Genomic DNA, 19,326 nt, shown 5'->3' with positions numbered 1-19,326 from the left:
AAGAATTGCTGCTGGGGTGTGGCCAGGAAGATTTGGGCTTAAATTTGTGCCCTCTGAAGGGATCTCAGCTCTGTCTGGAGAAGTTTCCTCCTCAGGAAATGGGAAATGTGGGAATCGGTGCCAAGCTCTCCTCCCAGTCTTGCGTGTGACCAAATACAAGAAGAAGATAAAATTATTAGGGAGCATCCAAAGGAGGGACAGGAGGATGGGGAAGGGTCTGGAAGGGGAGAGGAGCAGATGAGGGAGCTTGGAATGTCCAGCTGGAGGAGACTGAGGGGAAACTCCTCAGGGGCTGCAGCTCCTCAGAGGGACAGCTCTGATCTCTGCTCTGAGACAGGGACAGCACCCAGGGAGGGCTGGAGCTGGCCCAGGAGGGATTTAGGGTGGGTTTTAGGGAAAGGTTCTCCCCCCAGAGGGTGCTGGCACTGCCCAGGTTCCCCAGGGAATGGGCACGGCCCCGAGGCTGCCAGAGCTCCAGGAGCCTTTGGACAGCGCTGCCAGGGATGCCCAGGCTGGGCTTGGTGGGGGTCTGGGCAGGGCAGGGCTGGCACTGGATGGGATCCCTCCCAAATCAGGATATTCCATGATTTTTTAATCTCTGTACCCCCATTTCTCCTTGTCAGCAGCAAGTACAACACACTTACACACTTACACACTTTGTGGGTGACTGTCTTTGGCTGAGCTCCACGGTAACACAAATCCACTCAGGCACCCTCCTTGTTCAGACTTTGCTTTTAGAATACTCTTAGTCTATTTTTTTTTTTAGTCTATTTTTTTAGTCTATTTTTTTTTTTTTGGTCTACTTTTTCCCCCCAAAAGTGATTTCAGCATCTGGCACTCCCAGGCCCAAAGTGGATTGCTGTACAGCTGAACTGGAGCAGTGCAATAACAGAGGTTTGGAGTTCAGATTGCTTTCATGGTGTGCCCAGGAGCAAGCCTTGCAACTGTAATTATTGTCAGATAATTTTTCATTTTACTGATTTAACTTTTTCCCCATGATTGTCAATAAGGGCTGCTTTTTTTTTCTTTTTCCCCTGGACCATTGGGTGTAAGGCAAAATAACCTGCAGTCTAGTAAAAGGGTAATAATTGAGCAGTGCTATACACAGATGTGGCTGGTGAGGTTTCAGGGTTATTTTCTCAGTGGAACTTACACAATTCCAGAAGTCTGAATATGTCATTTACTTTTCGTTTCGGGGGTTGCACTATTCAGCCTAACAATATGTAATTTTTTACAAACAGAATCTAATAGAAAAAACATACTTTTATTAAAAAAAAAAAAAAAAAAAAAAAAACACCAAAAAAACAAAACCTCCAAGGTTTTGTAATAACCCCAGACCTCCAGTATTTAAAGATGAATGTAAAGCCTTGGTGCCAGCTACTCAAAAACCATTTAGAGACCAGAAACATGGGATCAGATTCTGCTGCTGTTCCTCAGCACGAGTGGTTTTTCTGCTTCAGCTCGAGTCTTTGGAGGCTAATTTTCAATCAGATAAAACTCTGTGAGAAAGAGCAGCAGAGCTGGGCCCTGAGTCACATGGCACTCAGCAAAAATTGAAAAATACCAGAGGCACCTGAAATTTTCACTGAAGACTGGTGGTCACCAGCAAATAATGATTAAAATAGTGGTAACAGAGAGTCTTGGCTTCACTGGCCTTTTACTACTTGGAGTAAGCAGTCACTTGCCAGATTATTATTATCTTGGCACTTGATGCAAAAAAACCCTGTAGTTTTCCATGTTCCTTAAAGCTGAGTATACATTTATTGAAAGAAAGCATTTATTAAACATGTGGGGACAGATTCTCCACAGGCATTAAATAACTTCCCTCCATCTGCCAAGAACTCATGCTTGTTACCTTTTATTATGCTGAGAACTGCAGGTTGAAAACGGTGGAAAAGGGGGGGGAAAGAGGTGGAAATGGAGCTTCAATATGAAAAGCCAAACTGGTTTCTGTCTCCTGGTATCAAATAAATTTGAACTCCATGGGTGTGGATTGTCCTCCCAGTGGCACCTGTGGTCCAAAAGCAGCACAGAGATGTTAAATTGGGAATGACAACCTGGGTTGGTGGAAGATGTCCCTGACCATGGCAGGGGTTGGGAACGAGATGATTTTTGAGCTCCCTTCCAACCCAAACTAATGTATGGTTCTAATATAATATACAATAAAAGTGGGATGGAAAAGGTTCAAAATATTAAGATAACAAAGAGTTTTGTCCCTTTTGTCATGGGACAATTGACATCAAACTCCTTCATGGGCTCAAAAAATAATTGGACAGAACAATGAAAGAAAAACTCATTAAAGTGAATCATTAAGGTAACACTTTAGGGTCAAGAAATCTGTGATGATCAGCTTGTAGGGACAATATTCTGCAAAAGCCAAGCTACATCCACTTCCTATTTTTATTTATTTCCTAAAGCACAGCTATTGGCAGTGCTGGGACATTGTGTTGATCTAACCCAACACAGTTTTTACATTCATAGGTAAAGCAGATTTTTTTTTGAGGCAGAGAATGAGAAAAACTCACACAAAAAGACTTCAGTGTGTGGAGATTCAACTCCAACTATCAACTCACTCTAAACCAACAGATCTCCCAAATCAGCTGTGTTCAGGCTCAGGTTTTGGTGAGATCCCATGGCACACAGAATTCCTGGGTGTAGGCATACCCTGACTTCAGAATCCAGGCTGATTAAAAGTGAATTGTTTGTGTTATTGGCTAAAACTTTGTGCCTTCCACTGATAATGCCTTTAAATCTCCAGGAGAACAGGGCAAAGCCTGAAGCCTTCCTGAGCTTTGCACACCCTGGCTCAGCTTCCAGCAGAGCAAGCAGGACTTGTGCCCTCAGGGAAGCATTTTTGAGTTTTTCCAGCAATGATAAATATCAGTGGGCAGAGCCATGCTCCTGACTGAATACAGGCTGTAAAAAAGGTCAAAAATCAACATGTGTGACAGGGGTTCAGGGACATAAATGCCCCACTGGTTGCTGGCACACCTTCCTCAGCTCGGGGGGACACCACCAAACAAAATATTTAGATGCTGCATAACACAACCTTGCATAAAAAGCATCTGCTGGCCCAAATTCTGTCTGTAATTTGTTCCTCTCTGAGTTTTTGATCAGCATTCACCCCAGTGAAGTTTCTTGTTGTCAACAGTGGCAAGAGAATAGCGTGACACCACCCAGAATGAAAATCCTGGCCCAGGGCCTGCCCGAGGGAAGGGTAACATCAGTGGCCTGACGGTTTCCAGTCCTTGTTTATTCATCCCTTTTGTGTCTTTCAAAGAACCCCAGGTAGGCAACTCAGAAAACATCCAGGGACAGACTCTGAAGTCACAGCAAGGTCACTGAGATGTCACAGGAGGCCTGTAGGCTTTTATTGCCTCCTTTCTTTTTGGCAAGAGCTGCTTTTTTAAGCGATTCAGCAGCCAGGCACTGCTTTGTCTATCAGCATCCAGATGGACTCGCTGCTACTGGGCAAGGATGATTATTCCATAGCAGGTATTAATCCACAGGAAGAGGAAGGGAAACAGGCTTCTATCCATACCCTTAATGAGCCTTTAAAGCACTTGTGAAGAGACAGAGAGTTGTCAGGGAGAATCCAAGATGGGATTCAAGGAAAACGCGACCTTTTCTGCAGCACCTCCATCCCGGGGCTGAGCAGCTGCTGGGATCTTCAGGAAGCATCACAGCCCAGTGATACGTGGTAGAATGCAGGACAAATAAACCAGAAAGGGCAGGGATTAGAGAGTTTAGATCCAAAAAAAGCACTAAATGGCCCTTGATAACTCCTGGGAACTATTTATTGATTCCTTCTCCACACGGCGCATTCCCATTAAATGATTTCATTTCCTTATTTCTCCTAATCACATCACTTACTTTAGAAGTCTTTTGCTCCCTGAGACCTGGGGCTACACAGATAACTTCAATTTCTAGTGTGGCTCCGCTTTTTATGACATGTGAAAAGTTGATCCAGTAAAAAGTAACTCCTTGGAGCCAGCAGGTCTGGAGCTTTCATCACCGGGAATCGCAGCTCCAAGGAAGGACTGGAGGGGTAATTCCTGTGCTAGGCTCACTCAGAATAACAAACATCTTTTTCCATCTCTGGATGGGCACTGATAAACTCCTTGGAAGATGTGACTGCCTCTGGAAAGTGTATTTACACCATGGAAATAGGGGTGAGAGATGAGGAATAATAAGATTAATGAGGCAATGATGCCGTAATGGTCGAATCCTTGAGTGCCTGTAAAAGCTGACACTGCAAATTTTTCCTCTGCCACAGGAAAACTTGCTGGGAAAAAGGCACTGGAAACAATACCTTCACTTTGTGGACAAAAAGGGAATGCTGCTTGGTGTTTTCCTCTGAAAATAAAGGAAGAAGGGGAAGGCATTAAGGGGTATTCAAAGGAAAAGAACCTGCATCTTCCAGCACTTCCCAAATTTAACCCCCATCCTTGTACAGATTTTTGCAAACCAGCAGCGTGAATAATTTTCTCCTGTGTGACACTGAGCCCTCTGGAAGACCTTTGCTTCCACCAGGTTTTGTGGTTTTTGTAGCAGGAGTGATTTGCTTGTTGTTTAAGAAGATTTTGGTTTTCCACCGCAGCCCTTGGTCCTGCGCGTAGGGGTGAGTTCCTGTGGTGAACGTGTCTGCTCTGAGTGTTATTTAAGGTTAGTAATAAAACCAGATCAGCCCAGACAGGTGTAGAGTGGGATTTATGGGATTTATGGGATTCTTGCTGCCAGAGGAGGAGGTCTGGGTGAGATGCAGGTGCCTGGCACTGCTCCGTGTTGGGCTGAGGGATGTTGTCCTTCCTTTGCTGTCAAAATTCACATTTCCAAAAGCCACCTCATCGTGGAGAGCCAGCATTAACCTCCAGACACTGAATAATCCTCTTTTTAGGGCCTTTAAATATTGTGTGGCTCTGCTGAGGCCCCTCACAAGGGGTGAATTTGCACCTAAAAATTCCATTTAATGGAAGAGCTCCCCCCCAGCAAACCAGGCAGTGGTGGGCACAGAACCCAGTTCTCACCTTGCCATGCCAATCAAGCTGAGAACAACCTGGGATTGTTCCAGATGAACACGTTTTCTCCCTCTTACAGCGTTGCTTTATAATTCCATATGGACAGAAAGGATCCATTTCCCACTCCTGCTCAGGGAACAGGCACACAGCAGCCATTACCTGTAATTTGTCACCTGTTCAAACCCCACGTGCATCAATAGGAAAATTAAATTCAGTTTCCTCTCAGTTTGAAAGATCTCTGAAGATATTCCCCCATCCAGGACAAGCAAGAGCTTCACCTCAGGCCTGTGAGTGCTTCTGGGGATGTCAAGTGTTTTCCTGGACAGGGCTGTGATCCATAGCAGATGTGCACCTGCACTGCAGAATGAAAACTCAGCAAATGCACAAAATTAAGGCACCAGGGTACCAGAAAAACGCTTGATTATTTTTGAGGTCCTGCAATTTTGCTCCTGTCTGCAAGGCTGGGGAAAAAAAAAAAAAAAAAAACAAAACCAACCCACCCTCCAACAAAACCAGGGAAATTAGCTACAGCAAGGCCACGTTTCAAAAGCACAGAGCTGTCTGAGTCCCTTGGGGGAAATTTTACACAATCCTACTTTCAAAATAATGTTCAGGTTGCAAAATTGAGCAATCATAAAAGTCAGGAAATTTAAAAAGTTAGTACGTGTCTTTCAATGTTAGCTCAGCAACAGCAAATATATGTAGTGAGAGGAGTTTGTACTTGCAATTTCTGTGTGAAATTTGAACTTTAAAAGTCTTCTTGTTGACCATTAATATGCAGCATAAACTATATTGGTTATTTAATGTCTCGAAGAGGCATCTTAATCATGAGAATTTCCTGGCTGTGGAATTCAGAGGGGGCTTGGTTCTGAAATAAAATGGCACTGCTGCATAGCTGAGTTGTTTTGGGGTTTTTGTCATCACCGGGAAAGAAAGGGAATTTCACCTGTGTTATAATCACCTCAGAATAACTTTGTGATGCTTATAAAAAGCTGTGATTTATATAGTTAGGGAACTGAACTAATCTTTTGGGGTTTTCTTGGTTTTTTTTTAAAGAACTTCTGTGGTGAAGAGACCACAGTGCTTCCCCCTTTGCTGGCAGGAGAACGAAACCTCCCCAGACAAATGCGCTCTACCTGAATTAATACCGAGCTGCGCCACAAAATGTTTCAAATACAGGATGATGTTTCCAGGCCAGATGGAGGAGCTCTGTGTGGTGGTTTAACTTCCCATGAAAGCCTAAATGCAGTGTGATGGCAGTGTTTAGATAAGGCAGATGGAGAGCCCAGCTCGGGCTGGGTACTGCAGAAACGCTGAGCCTTATAAATGAGCTGTACTGCGCTCTGGGATTTTCCTGGCTGAGCCTTTCAAACCCCAGGCCAGATTAAATCATCACAGCTGGGGAGAAAATATCAAGACCTGAATAACTACTTTATGAGAGCTGTAAGAGTGTGAAGGTTTTAGGAAGCTAAATAATTATGGCACTCTCTGAGAGCCACAGGAAAGATGAATGAGTTTGTGGCCGACAGCGCTGGTTCTGCTGATGTCATTCTGAAAAACAAATGAAAATATCAAAAATGTGGGGAGAGTTTCACACACGGCCAAAGGCACAGCTAAGGGAGCAAATACAGGTTAAAGTGTGGCAGTGAGGAGTCCAGCAACAGCTCAGCTCCAAGGAAAAATGACATTTTGGTGCTTCCAGGGATTTTTATGTGAGGTTCAGTGCCCCAGGTGGGGTGCAGGAAGCCATGAACATCCTGAGCTCTGTGTCAGTCAGCTTTGGGCTGCTTTGGTCATGGAACTCTGTCAGCCGGGGAATAAAACATCTTCCATGAAGGTATACAAGTGGCAGGATCTAAAACTTTGTGTCAAATCAAAAATTCCAGAATGGTTTGCGTTGGGCCTTAAAGATCATCTCACTTCAATCCCCTGCTGATGCCTTGTGCAGGCTGAGCTAGAGCAGAGGCTGGGCAGAGCTAAAGAATAAAGCAGGGATTTATGAAAAGGATCTCCTGCATGGATCCACCTTGGGCAGCACCAGAGCCCAGCCAGGGCTGCACCCAAGAGGAACCAAAATGGTCCCAAAATGCACGAGCGCTCCCGGGGGCTCTCACTGGGATCAGCTCTGCTCCATTTGCACCTTGCAGTTCATTGTCCCATTCCAGCTTTAGCCCAGGCACTCCCATCCTGCTTGTTTTTCTCTCTCCAGCCCACGCTGTTTGTGCTCCTGGGCCCGAGCTTTGGATCATTTGTCCTTGGTGCCCAGCTGGAGCAGGAATTGTTTTGTCTCCCTGCTCTGTGAACAGAGCTCACCATCCCATAATATGAAGCTCAGACCCACACACTAAATCAGCACAGAACCTGAAAAATAGAAAAAACCTGAGGCATCACTGCCACAGGCAGAGATTAGACCACTCATTAGACCAAATTGCTTCAAGCCCTGTTCAACCTGGCCCTGGACACTTCCAGAGATCCAGAGGCACCCATGAGTGTCACCAAAGTTAAGGCAAACAGCTAAAGGAGAAGACCTTTGGATCATGTGTGATCCCATCCCTTCCATCAGATGGGTTCTGGGGGAGCTGCTCTCTGCTCACACCAACACCAGCCAGTCCAAAACTCCTCTCAGAGGTGGCAGAGGTCAGTGGGGATATTTGGCCAGTCTGGGGCTGCCCAGCCCCTTCCAGAAATCATTTGGAGCAGCCATGCCAGCTGAGCTCCTGGGCTTTGCCAAACCTGGGTGCCACAGGTGCCACTGATCCCATCTATTCAGGAGTGGTGCAGTTTGTGCAGCTGACACAGCCGTGTGGCAATTCAGGGGGAATTTCCCCATGGAAAGGCTGCTCAGGCCTTGGCAGGGGCTGCCCAGGGAGCTTTGGAGTGCCCATCCCTGCAGGTGTCCCCTGGAGGTGGCACTCAGAGCTCTGGGCTGGGGACAAGGTGGGCATGGGACACAGCTTGGACTCCCTAATCCTGGTTTTTTCCAACCTTAATGATTCTGTGACTCTGTCAACCAGACTCAGCCTTTGTGGGGAAATAAAATGGCATCTGGGATAAAAACCAACAGACAAAAAGAGACACAATGTCCATGTTTAGCCTTCATGACCTTCAAGGCCCAGCTAAGCACCGAGCGACTGCGAAATGACGTGACAATGTATGAAACTTCTGAATTCCCTCACCCTGCCAGCTCATGCCAGCTTTATTTTTATGAGCACAAGGGCTGGAAAGCCAATTTTTTCCATCCAAACTTTCGTTCTGCCTGATGCCTGTGCTGCAGAGGAACAGCCATGTCTGGGATAAATCCTTGGGCTGGATCCAGGGGCTCCATCCCAGCTGCCTCAGCCCTGGGAGCCACGGCTCCAGAGGAAACTCCAAACAAACAGCAGAATGTGATGTCACTAATCTGGGTCTTTACCCAGGATTAAATAACAGATGCATGTTTTACTGCTGTCTCTTTCATTGATTCTCATTTTACTGCTTCCCTGCCTGTGTCACTCTTATCCTTTTGTTCCTGCTCTTTCTCCAGACCTCTGAGCTGCTCCTCTCGTGCAGACCGTGGCTGCTGTGCCCCTTGCCTGGGCTGCAGGTGGTTCTGCCAAGGAATTCTGCCCCAGTAATTTCAATATTTCTCTGTGCATCCTTCCCAACCTCAGTTTTACCTTCAGCACCCTCAAATTCTGCACCAGTTCCTTCAGAAATGCCAGAAATCCCTCTCAGCCTCCACACTGGCAATGCAAAATGATGCGATGTCCTTCTCACCATCTGCTGGACCTCAGCTAAGCCAAGCCCTTAAGTATGGACTCGTTTTAGTTTTTAAATGAATTTTATGTGATTAATCTCTCACAGCTTGATTAATTAATGTTGAAGGATCAGAGCTTTGGGGCGTGCTCAGGTTCACCAGACAGGTGAGTGAGGTTCCACACCCTGGCATTGTAAATTCTGCTGTTTCAACTTCCCAGGCCCTCTCACAAATATTTTCAGGGGAAAAAAAAAAAAAAAAAGGGCTGGTAAGAAGAGCTCCCTGCTTGGATGTGGGCGAGGGTGGGCAGATCTGAGGGGAAGCAAGGCCTGCCTGGCTCACAGCAAAATTCTTCTCTTCATTCCCAGCCCTCTTTGCTTTTTGAAAGAGGAGATTAGGAAATGAAGAGACGTTTGAAAGGCACATTGTAACCAAGCCTGATCCTACACCTACTCCCACCCCCTCTGCCAGGGCTCAGGGCAGTGCAGCTGCTGCTCTCTCTGCCAGATGTGCAGCAGCAGCCCCGACCCCTCCTCACGTCCCTGAAGCCTCCAGCACCTTCCCTGGGTGGAAACCCCCGTGGGTTTAGAACTGGACTTGCACCACCTCATTATTTTCCCAAATTTCCTCCTGGAATAGGAAGCTTTTTTTGGGTTGTCTTGGCTGGGAAGCCAAGGATACCATAATAAGCCAGGGAAGCTTTTTGGGGTTGTCTTGGCTGTGGGTGCTGCTCTTCATTTCATGGTTTATTCCTGCTTGGGACCATTCCCACATCATCTCTGCTGGAATTAAAATTCTCTCTCTTTGAAATACTCCTCAAAAGACACCAAATGTTCTGTTTCCATCACGAAATTTTGCAGCTTTTTGTGGTGTGTTATTTGGGGCTTTTTTAGAAGAGGAAACTGGAAGTTTCATCTTCAACCTGAATTTTTATAAAAGTCACTAGACCTGGAAAAACTGGAAAGGCAACAAAGAAAACAGGATCAGGTCCACATTATGGTTCCATTTAATTTTACTCCCCAGATTTTAGAGTTTTGTCCCCTCAGTCCCACAGATGACCAGTGGTTGAGGAAGGTACATTTAGGGAGAGTTTTATGTCACATATGGCATTAATTGCCATTCCCCTCAAGGGCTTCCACCTGCTTTTTGGGGTGGCTGAGTGGATCATTTGTCACATCTTGAACTCAGTCTCTCAGTCCTCCCATAAAATCTTTGGTGTGGAAAAAAAAAAAAAAAAAAAAAAAAAAAAAAAAAAAAAAGAGTGAAAGAGCAAAATGATCTGACTGTGGTTATAAAATGATTGATGTGGTCAGAGGAAGGGATATTCACATTTAGCTCTTTGGTTGGCATGTGAACAAAAGCTCTTGCAGCTCATACTTTTGCTGAAGGAAGCCAAGATTATTAGTTTTGAATGATAATAAACATCCACCATGGGACAACAGAGAGGAGGATATTATAACTTATTTTATCTACATTTATAAATATATTCTGCATGCAATGGGACTATTTAGTTCTGCCCTTTATTTATAGTATTAAAATACACACCAAACCCCTTCATTTCTTTTCAGAAAGTGACTGGACTTGGTTTACTGGAATAAAATAATAATAATAAAATAATTAATTGGTTTACTGGATCCTGGAGGTGTTTGTTTGCCTGTGAGACTCTGCTGGAGGAGTCAACACCCCCCCAAAAAATGGCTTTTTTCTTGCACTTGACTCTGTGGCTTTGGAAGAGTAATCAGTACCCGTCTGAATAATCTTAATTTGGATCTGTCTGCAAACAGACAAACACGATGGAATCCTGTGAATGAACGTGATAAATCAACATTTATTTCCTTCAGAGCCCATCCCTCATCTGGTCTGGAGTACTGGGTGGTAATCAGGGAAAGGAATCGTTCCCAAAGCTCTGGGGAGGCTTGGGCAGATCAGAGATGCCAGATTCCATTTCCAGGGGGTACCAAACACGACAAAAAATTCAGTGGCTGATGAGAGAAGGTGATGAAATGCTCGGTGCTGTTAAAATCAGGTGATTGGTTCTGTGGGAAATGGATTTATAGAAAATTATTAAAGCTTGATAGAAGGCTCAGTGTGCATCTGTATGCAAACTTTGAGACAAGAAATGCTGACTTAGAAATGCCATGGAATAGGACAGACATTGCTGAGAGAGAAATGGAGCTAGAAACAAGTTTTAAAGGATGGTTTTGTAAATAAGATTAAATATTTTAGAGAAATAGAACTATGAAAGATGCATTGTAGTGGAACCCATGAGGGGTTATTTTAAATTATTGGCTTTAAAGCATTTACAGCAGGGTGTGGCAAAAGCTGATAGGGCAAGAAACCCTTATAGTGTATTGTAATTAGGAAATAGTCAGCTTCTGAGTGTAATTCTGTATTGTCTCACCCTTCTCACAAGACTGAAAATGGAATAAAAGTTGTTAAAACGCCTCTCAGTTGCCCCATCTCTAAGTCAAAAAAAGGCATAATCCAACAGGTTCCGCTGACCAAACACTGGGTGACATTTTTTGATCATTTTGACTTTTTTTCCTCCATGAAAATAACTCCAGCTGAGGGTAAATTCATGGGTGCTTGAATCCCTGATGCTTTACAGTGAGACCACAGAGCCATTGCTCTAAACTTCACATCACATTTTTTTATAAGAGCATTGCTCTGAACCTCATGTAGCATTTCTTTATAAGTTGATACATGGGGAAAAGACAAGACAAGAGTTTATTTAGTTTAATATTTACACACGGGATTGGAGTAAAACCAAATCCTTGCCCTAAAAAAATAGACGCGAGGAGCAAAATAGAATTTTTGTGTGTGGCGGGACCGTTTTCCTCCCCAAATAAGAGCAGCCAAAGCAAACTCAGAAAGTCTCTGTGCTGGAAACAAGCATATCCACTTGTGGAACATGATCTGTGGAGCCAGGGCCAGGCTGTGCGTAGGCTGGGCTTTTATCAGCCCCTCAGATTAGAGGGGAAGGGGGGCACCAACATCTGCACAAAGCCGTGGGGCTGCAGTGACGCAGAACTGCGGGGGGCTCGGTGCCCTGGAGGATTCCTGTCTGCTGGCAAATTACAGAGAGCCCCGGGGATAAATCAGGGTATTTGTTACCCTGGATGCCAGGGGATGATGGAGCTGGGGTAGCCCCGGGGTCAGCAGCTCTGCTCTGCGCTCCCATAAATCATGCGCACACCTCTGTGCAGGGAAAGGAGGGTCACAGTTTACAGCAGCAGGGCTTTGGGAGCCTGGGGGGCAGAGTCTGGAGCTCTGTCCCCCCCCAGTGCATGGGGGCAGTTTGCTGGCTGCCCATTGTCTCGGAGTTCTTGGCATTCACAGCCCTCCCTTCATATTGTAGTTATTACATATTATATATTATATATTATATATTATATATTATATATTATATATTATATATTATATATTATTGTATCTGAGTTCTTGTCATTCACAGCCCTCCCTTCATATTGTAGTTATTACATATTATATATTATTGTATCTGAGTACTTGTAATTCACAGCCCTCCATTCATATTCTAATTATTATATATTATATATTATATATTATATATTATATATTATATATTATTGTATCTGAGTTCTTGTAATTCACAGCCCTCCATTCATATTCTAATTATTATATATTATATATTATATATTATATATTATATATTATATATTATATATTATTGTATCTGAGTTCTTGTAATTCACAGCCCTCCATTCATATTCTAATTATTATATATATAATAATTATATATTGTAATATGTATATAATATATATTATTGTATCTGAGTTCTTGTAATTCATAGCCCTCCATTCATATTCTAATTATTATATATTATATATTATTGTATCGGAGTTCTTGGCATTCACAGCCCTCCCTTCATATTGTAATTATTATATATATAATAATTATATATTGTAATATGTATATAATATATATTATTGTATCTGAGTTCTTGTAATTCATAGCCCTCCATTCATATTCTAATTATTATATATTATATATTATTGTATCAGAGTTCTTGGCATTCACAGCCCTCCCTTCATAGTGTAGTTATTATATACATAATAATTATATATTGTAATATGTATATAATATATATTCTTGTATCTGAGTTCTTGTAATTCATAGCCCTCCATTCATATTGTAATTATTATATATTATATATTATATATTATATATTATATATTATTATATCTGAGTTCTTGTAATTCATAGCCCTCCATTCATATTGTAATTATTATCTATATAATAGTTATATATTGTAATATATATACAATATATATTATTGTATCTGAGTTGTTGTAATTCATAGCCCTCCATTTATACTGTAATGATTTTCTATATTATATTATATTATATTATATTATATTATATTATATTATATTATATTATATTATATATTTCATAGCCATCTATCCATACTGTAGTTATATATTATATATATAATAATATATTGAAATTATATATATTATATATAATTGTATCTGAGTTATTGCAATTCATAGCCGTCTATCCATATTGTAGTTATATATTATATATATAAAAAATATGTTGAAATTATATATACTATATATAATTGTATCTTAGTTATTGTAATTCATAGACCTCTATTCATATTGTAATTATTATATACATTATATTTATATATATTATATTGTAATTTTTATATATATATATTATATATATATAATTTATATACATATAATATATAACTACAGTTATATATATAATATATATAATATATATTATATATATAATATATATAATATATATTATATATTATATATTTTATATAATATATATTTTATATTATATATATTTTATATAATATATATTTTATATATATATATATATATATATATATATATATATATATATATATATATATATATATATAAAATTGTATCTGAATTATTGTAACTCACAGCCCCTGTTGTAGTTCAGAGACCTCTGTGCTTGCCCAGCTCCACGAGCGTTTCCCTCCCAATTCTTCTGGGTGATTTTCCCCACTCTTTTTTTAACTGGCTCAAGCCTTGGCGTTTCTGCCATTTCCCGTGGCAGATTTCTGCCCAGTCTGCTGCGCTGCACAGAAATCCACGCCGAGAGCCAAACCAAACCCTCCTGCTCCTTCTCCCAGCCGGGTTTCCGTGCATCAGCCCGAACAAGTGACCTCGTTCCTGCCAGTATCCATTGAGAGCAGCCCTGCCTTGTTTATGATCCGTGTCCCACCTGGGCTCGCTCCTGCTCCCCACTCTCATGTTATTTGTGTTATTTAATAGTGCTTAGAACGGTTTCCAGCCCAATTTAACTTCACCTTTCTTGCGAGGTTTTGTGAGTTTTGGGGGTTGTGATCCCCAAACTGGCTCGTTGCAAAATCTTGGTCGGTGCTGTCCCGTGGCGCAGGTGCTTCCAGCAGCTTCTTCCCAGCATTTCAACCATTGCTTTGTTAAAGACCAAAAGGAAATCCGATGTGTTGCCAGTGGCATGACCTGCTGGGGGTCTGCATCCTCAGCTCTCCTCTCATTCCCAGATTGCTGGTGGCTTTCCAGAGGCAGCACAGCCCCTCTCCCAACCCTCCTTCCCCAGGCTCAGCCCCTGGGGTGTTGCTGTCCCACGTGGAGGGGCCGGAGCTCTCCCATGCAAAGATCTAAGGGAGAAAAAAATGCGCCAGCACAAACCCTGAAACAGGATCTGGGCTGCCATGCTGCACACCAGGAGGGGGAAGGGGAAGGGCAAGGCCATGTGCTGGATGCAGGCTAAGCTGCAGGAGTCAGCAGGGTGTCTCCCCGTCATCTCCGTGCTCAGGGACTCAGGGCACCCTTCCCCTCTCACTTCTGCCCCCATCTCGGCCCCATAAACCTTCATCCCACAGCTGCCTGGGCATTCACAGCCCTCTCACATCTTTTATTTTATTTCTCTGCCTTTTTTTTTTTTTTTTTTTTTTTTTTTTTTTTTTTTTTTGGTTCCCATGTTTCTCCCAGACTGAATTGCAGGCAATGTCTGAGCAGCTCGTCCTAAACGCAGAATCCTTGAGGTTGGAAAAGCCCTCCCAGCCCATGGAGTGCCCAGCTTGTCCCCAGCCCAGAGCTCTGAGTGCCACCTCCAGGGGACACCTGCAGGGATGGGCACTACTGCAAAGCTCCCTGGGCAGCCCCTGCCAAGGCCTGAGCAGCCTTTCCATGCAGAAATTTTTCCTGATACCGAACCTGAGCCTCCCCTGGCACAGCTTGAGGCCTTTCCTTCTCATCCTGTCCCCGTTAGAAAAGGGTGACTCCCAAGTGAGACAGCAAAATTGGCTCACTTTCTAAAGAAATATCATCAAACACAACCCACACAGGAAAAAAAAGGCTGATTTTTGCATTAATATTTGTCTGGCTCAGCCCACAAGGAACATCCAAGCCACCACTCACCTGATCCCACTGAATGTTCCTCAGCTGGGCTGTAAAGTGAGACATTTCCACCAGGCTGCTGATGTTCCTGGAGATAAACGTGTTGAGTTCCTGCTGCTTTCACCACTTGGCACGAGGAGGGGAAGGCTGGTGCCCAGCAGTGAAAGTGTTACTGAGCACCAGGGGCAGCTGGAACTGCTGAGGGAGGCACATGGAAAACATGACGCCGAGCAAGCGGGGCTAATTAACGCTGGCTGCTTAAATTAGAAAGCTTTTAATGGCTAATGTTTAAAAATAACACCTTAATGACGTCTAAAAATAGCTGCTGCTGAGCCCCAGAGTGGTTTGACCTCCATTAGATCGGGGGTCCATTTCCCAGGACTGGTGGTGTAAATCACATTTTCCTTTGAGGTCCTGTTCTCCCCGGGATCAGCTGCAAAGCCTCGTGCCTGACCTCGAGAGCCTCTTTGCAAACACACCAGAGTGAGCTGGATACTCCTCGGGATGGTGGGCAAGGTGTGGATGTCCTGGGTGGGATGAGGAATTGGAGAGGATAAACTTGGGTCATGCTCATCATGAGGGAGTGAAAAAAGGAGACTCAGGGCTGACCTCAGCACTCTCACAGCTCCTGAGAGGTGGCTGTGGCCAGCTGGGCTTGGGCTCCTTCTCCAGGAACTGACAGAACCAGAGCACACAGCCTCGAGCTGCACCAAGGGAAATACAGGTTGGATATCAGGAAAAAGTTTTTTACAGAAAGGTGATAAAGTTGTGGAGTGGCTGCCCGGGGAGGTGGTGCAGTCACCATCCCTGGGTGTGTTTAAAACAAGGCTGGATGTGGCACTGGGTGCCAGGGTTGAGTTGAGGTGTTGGGGCTGGGTTGGACTCGATGGTCTTGAAGGTCTCTTCCAACCCAGTGATTCTGGGAATTCTGTGAGTGGGAGATTCCCAGCCCAGGCAAAAACACGGATGAGGAAGGGGCTGCTGAGATTAAGGACACAGGAGATCCCAGCTCCATTTCCAGCTCTGTTGCTGATGTCTTGTGAGATGTCTTGAGGTCCCTCATGGTCCTGCTGTGACCCAAAACCATGTGGAGATCTCCCTGATCCTGGAGGAATATTCCCAAGATAATTTCCCTGAGATGTGTTGCAGGCTTAGATCCAGATACACCTCACAGAAAACAAATAATAATATAAAAAGGTAAAGTACTGCTTAATTTTCCTTAATATGGGAATCAGACACAAATAACCTGCAAGGCAAACATACATGAGGACTTCCCGTGGTTGGGACAGAAATGAAATATCTCCAGTGGTGCTGGAGGTAACAGTTTGCTCCTTTGTGCTGTGCTTGGCCCTAACTCGTGGCCTGTCATATCTGTGATAGCTGGGAGAAATCTGCAGCCTGACCTCCCCTGGAATGATGATTTCTGATATAAAACCTTCTGTGATTCTCTTGGAATCTGCAAACGAGGTGAATTCCTTCAGCAGCCACATAAACTCAGGTGTTTTCATTTATGTGTTACATGAAGAGTACCTGAAAGGCCGGGAATTGGCAACAGGAGGAAAAACTTTCCTAAAACCAGGCGCACTAAAGAAAAGCTGCTCTTTGGTTTGCTCTTCCCTTCCAGGCAGCAAATCCAACATCCCATTCCTGCCCATCCCATGGCACATTCCAAAGAAAAGGAATGTGCAGAAGCACAGAGTCCTCAGCCAGCGGTGTTGCCCTGCCCAGGCCACAAAATCCTTGTGCTTTTCCATTTTCCCCTTTCTTTTCACAACATCCAAGGGATTGTTTTGGGAAGAGACAAACCATGCTGCAAGATGGAGAGAGAAAATTTCCAAGGGCTGGAGGGACAGGACCCAGGGAATGGCTCCCACTGCCAGAGGGCAGGGCTGAATGGGAGATTGGGAATTGGGAATTGTTCCCTGGCAGGGTGGGCAGGGGCTGGGATGGAATTCCCAGAGCAGCTGGGGCTGCCCCTGGATCCCTGGCAGTGCCCAAGGCCAGCTTGGACACTTGGAGCAGCCTGGCACAGTGGGAGGTGTCCCTGCCCATGGGACTGGCTGATCTTTCATGCCCCTTCCAACCCAAACCATTCCATGATTCCATGATTTTGCTGTCAGGCAGAGATCACTGAATGCCACAACAACAGAGACCAACCCTGGCACTGATGTCACCCCAAGCACTCCAGACTCGTTAGAGCCAAGTCTGAGACAATGGCAATGTGGAGCAGCTTTCACTTTGCTCCCTCTGCATCCTCCTGATGGCATTGATGAGTTGATCCAGATGGTTTTCCTCCCTTTTCCTGCTCGGGCCAGCTCCAGCAAACACTTCCACTTTCTCCTCCGAGCAGGAGTTCAGCACGTGCACGGGGCTTGGCAGAGCCGGAGCCTAAACTTGTTTCTCTTCCTGAGTTCCAAGCTGGGTTGTGACGCAAGGGTTATTTTATATATTAAAATATCGTGTTTCTGCCCACACACGTCTCGCGTGATGGATAACAGAGCTGGCAAGGCAGCCACTGGAAAAGGCCACTTAGTCCGGGATTTATACAGAAGGAAGAGTTGCCATTCCTTGTTTTCCAGCTTGGATTTATACACGACCAAACTGTGAAGGTGTTGTCCCTCAGAAGCTCCAGGATGTTCGCCTGATTCCACACTTCACCCACAACCTGAAATCACGACCTGAAATTCCCCAGATCCTAATGAGAATTATTCCCCTTTGAGTTACTTTATTGAAATGCAACCTCAAGAAGTACTGGCCAGTCAGGAAAGCGACTTTAATCCAATATTTGTTATCCTCTTCCACAGGCTTTAAATCACTCTTTTTGCTCCCTACTTTAAGCAAATACACCCTTATTGTTTTCCTAGTCCTGCTATGACCTTCTGGGAATGTTTTCATCGTGTAAAGCAACCTGCAGTTCCCTACTTTATAAATCTCCTTCATTCCAAGTGTTAACACTACCTAATTCTCTGCTTTAGAGAGGAAATCATGTTTGTTTTTTTGAAGAGCCTGCTGGGAAGAGGAATATTTGCATTTCAAATATTTTTTTTCCATTTCATAAATTGTCTTGAGTTCTCTTCCCAGCGGGCAGCACAAGGCTGTTTATATAAGGGAAGAGGGAAGCTTGCTTTCCCATTACTTCCACAAAAATACGATTAACAGCGATAACTATGCTAATTATTGCCCTCGCTGCACTTGAAATGCACCTCACTGGCTGGAAAGGCAATGCTTTGGGGTAATAATTAACTCCTTTTTCCCTCAATTACCTTTTATTAGGAGAGCAGGAGGTGTCGGGGTGAAACAGCCGCACATCTTCCAAGAAAAGCTCGCGCTTTCCAAGGGAAGCCAAGCGGAGGCGCCTCGTTAAGAGAACCGCGCAGGACAAACATTCCCATGGCGAGCTGGGCCTTGGAGCTGCTCGGCTTCTCCCTGAGCCTGCTGGGCTTCGTTGGGACGTTGATTGCCACCATCCTGCCGCACTGGTGGCGCTCGGCGCACGTGGGCGCCAACATCATCACGGCCGTGGCCTACGTGAAGGGGCTGTGGATGGAGTGCGTGTGGCACAGCACCGGCGTCTACCAGTGCCAAGCGCACCGCTCCCAGCTGGCGCTGCCCGCCCAGCTCCGCGCCGCCCGGGCCATGATGGTCATCTCCTGCCTGCTGGCCGTGCTGGCGGCCGGCGTGGCCGTGGTGGGCATGAGGTGCACGCACTGCGCCGAGGGCAGCCCCGCCAAGGCCTCCATCGCCGGCTCCGGCGGGATCGGCTTCGTGGCGGCCGGGCTGCTCTGCCTGGTGCCGGTGTCGTGGAGCACCAACGACGTCGTCGTGGATTTCTACAACCCCACGCTGCCCGCTGGGATGAAGTACGAGATAGGGCAGGCTCTTTATCTGGGATTTGTCTCCTCGGCCTTGACCATCCTGGGCGGGGCCCTGCTGTGCACGTCGTGCCTTGGGAATGAGACGCCTTTCCAGCCGCATGCCGGGGCCGGAGCGCCTCCATCCTCCAGGCCACCGAGTGCCTTCAAGGGCAACCACGCTCCTTCCCTGACATCTGCGTCCCACAGCGGCTACAGGCTGAGCGACTACGTCTGAGCTCCTCCCGGGATCTGGCACCGCTGCCTCGGGAATTCTGTGCCTGGCGCCAGAGAACTCGGAATGGATGCTGAAGTTTACCGT

At 45.0% G+C, this 19,326-nt stretch overlaps 1 protein-coding gene across 1 annotated transcript; it reads left to right on the top strand.

Annotated features, from left to right (window-relative positions):
* The first annotated feature begins 18,543 nt into the window (after nucleotides 1-18,543).
* CLDN14 (claudin 14) lies at nucleotides 18,544-19,326 on the top strand. The gene has a single exon (XM_053971506.1). It carries the CDS (start codon nucleotides 18,544-18,546, stop codon nucleotides 19,240-19,242), a length of 699 nt encoding a protein of 232 aa, XP_053827481.1. The 3' UTR covers nucleotides 19,243-19,326.

This window comes from Vidua macroura, chromosome 2 (assembly GCF_024509145.1).
Source record: "Vidua macroura isolate BioBank_ID:100142 chromosome 2, ASM2450914v1, whole genome shotgun sequence".
In the NCBI taxonomy this organism is placed as follows: domain Eukaryota; kingdom Metazoa; phylum Chordata; class Aves; order Passeriformes; family Viduidae; genus Vidua; species Vidua macroura.
Note: the sequence above shows the minus strand (reverse complement) of the source record. Positions and strands in the feature narration are given on the sequence as shown.

What these genes read in the sequence shown, in the direction of transcription:
- CLDN14 (XM_053971506.1), top strand. Translation starts at nt 18,544, where the DNA reads ATGGCGAGCTGGGCCTTGGAGCTGCTCGGCTTCTCCCTGAGCCTGCTG.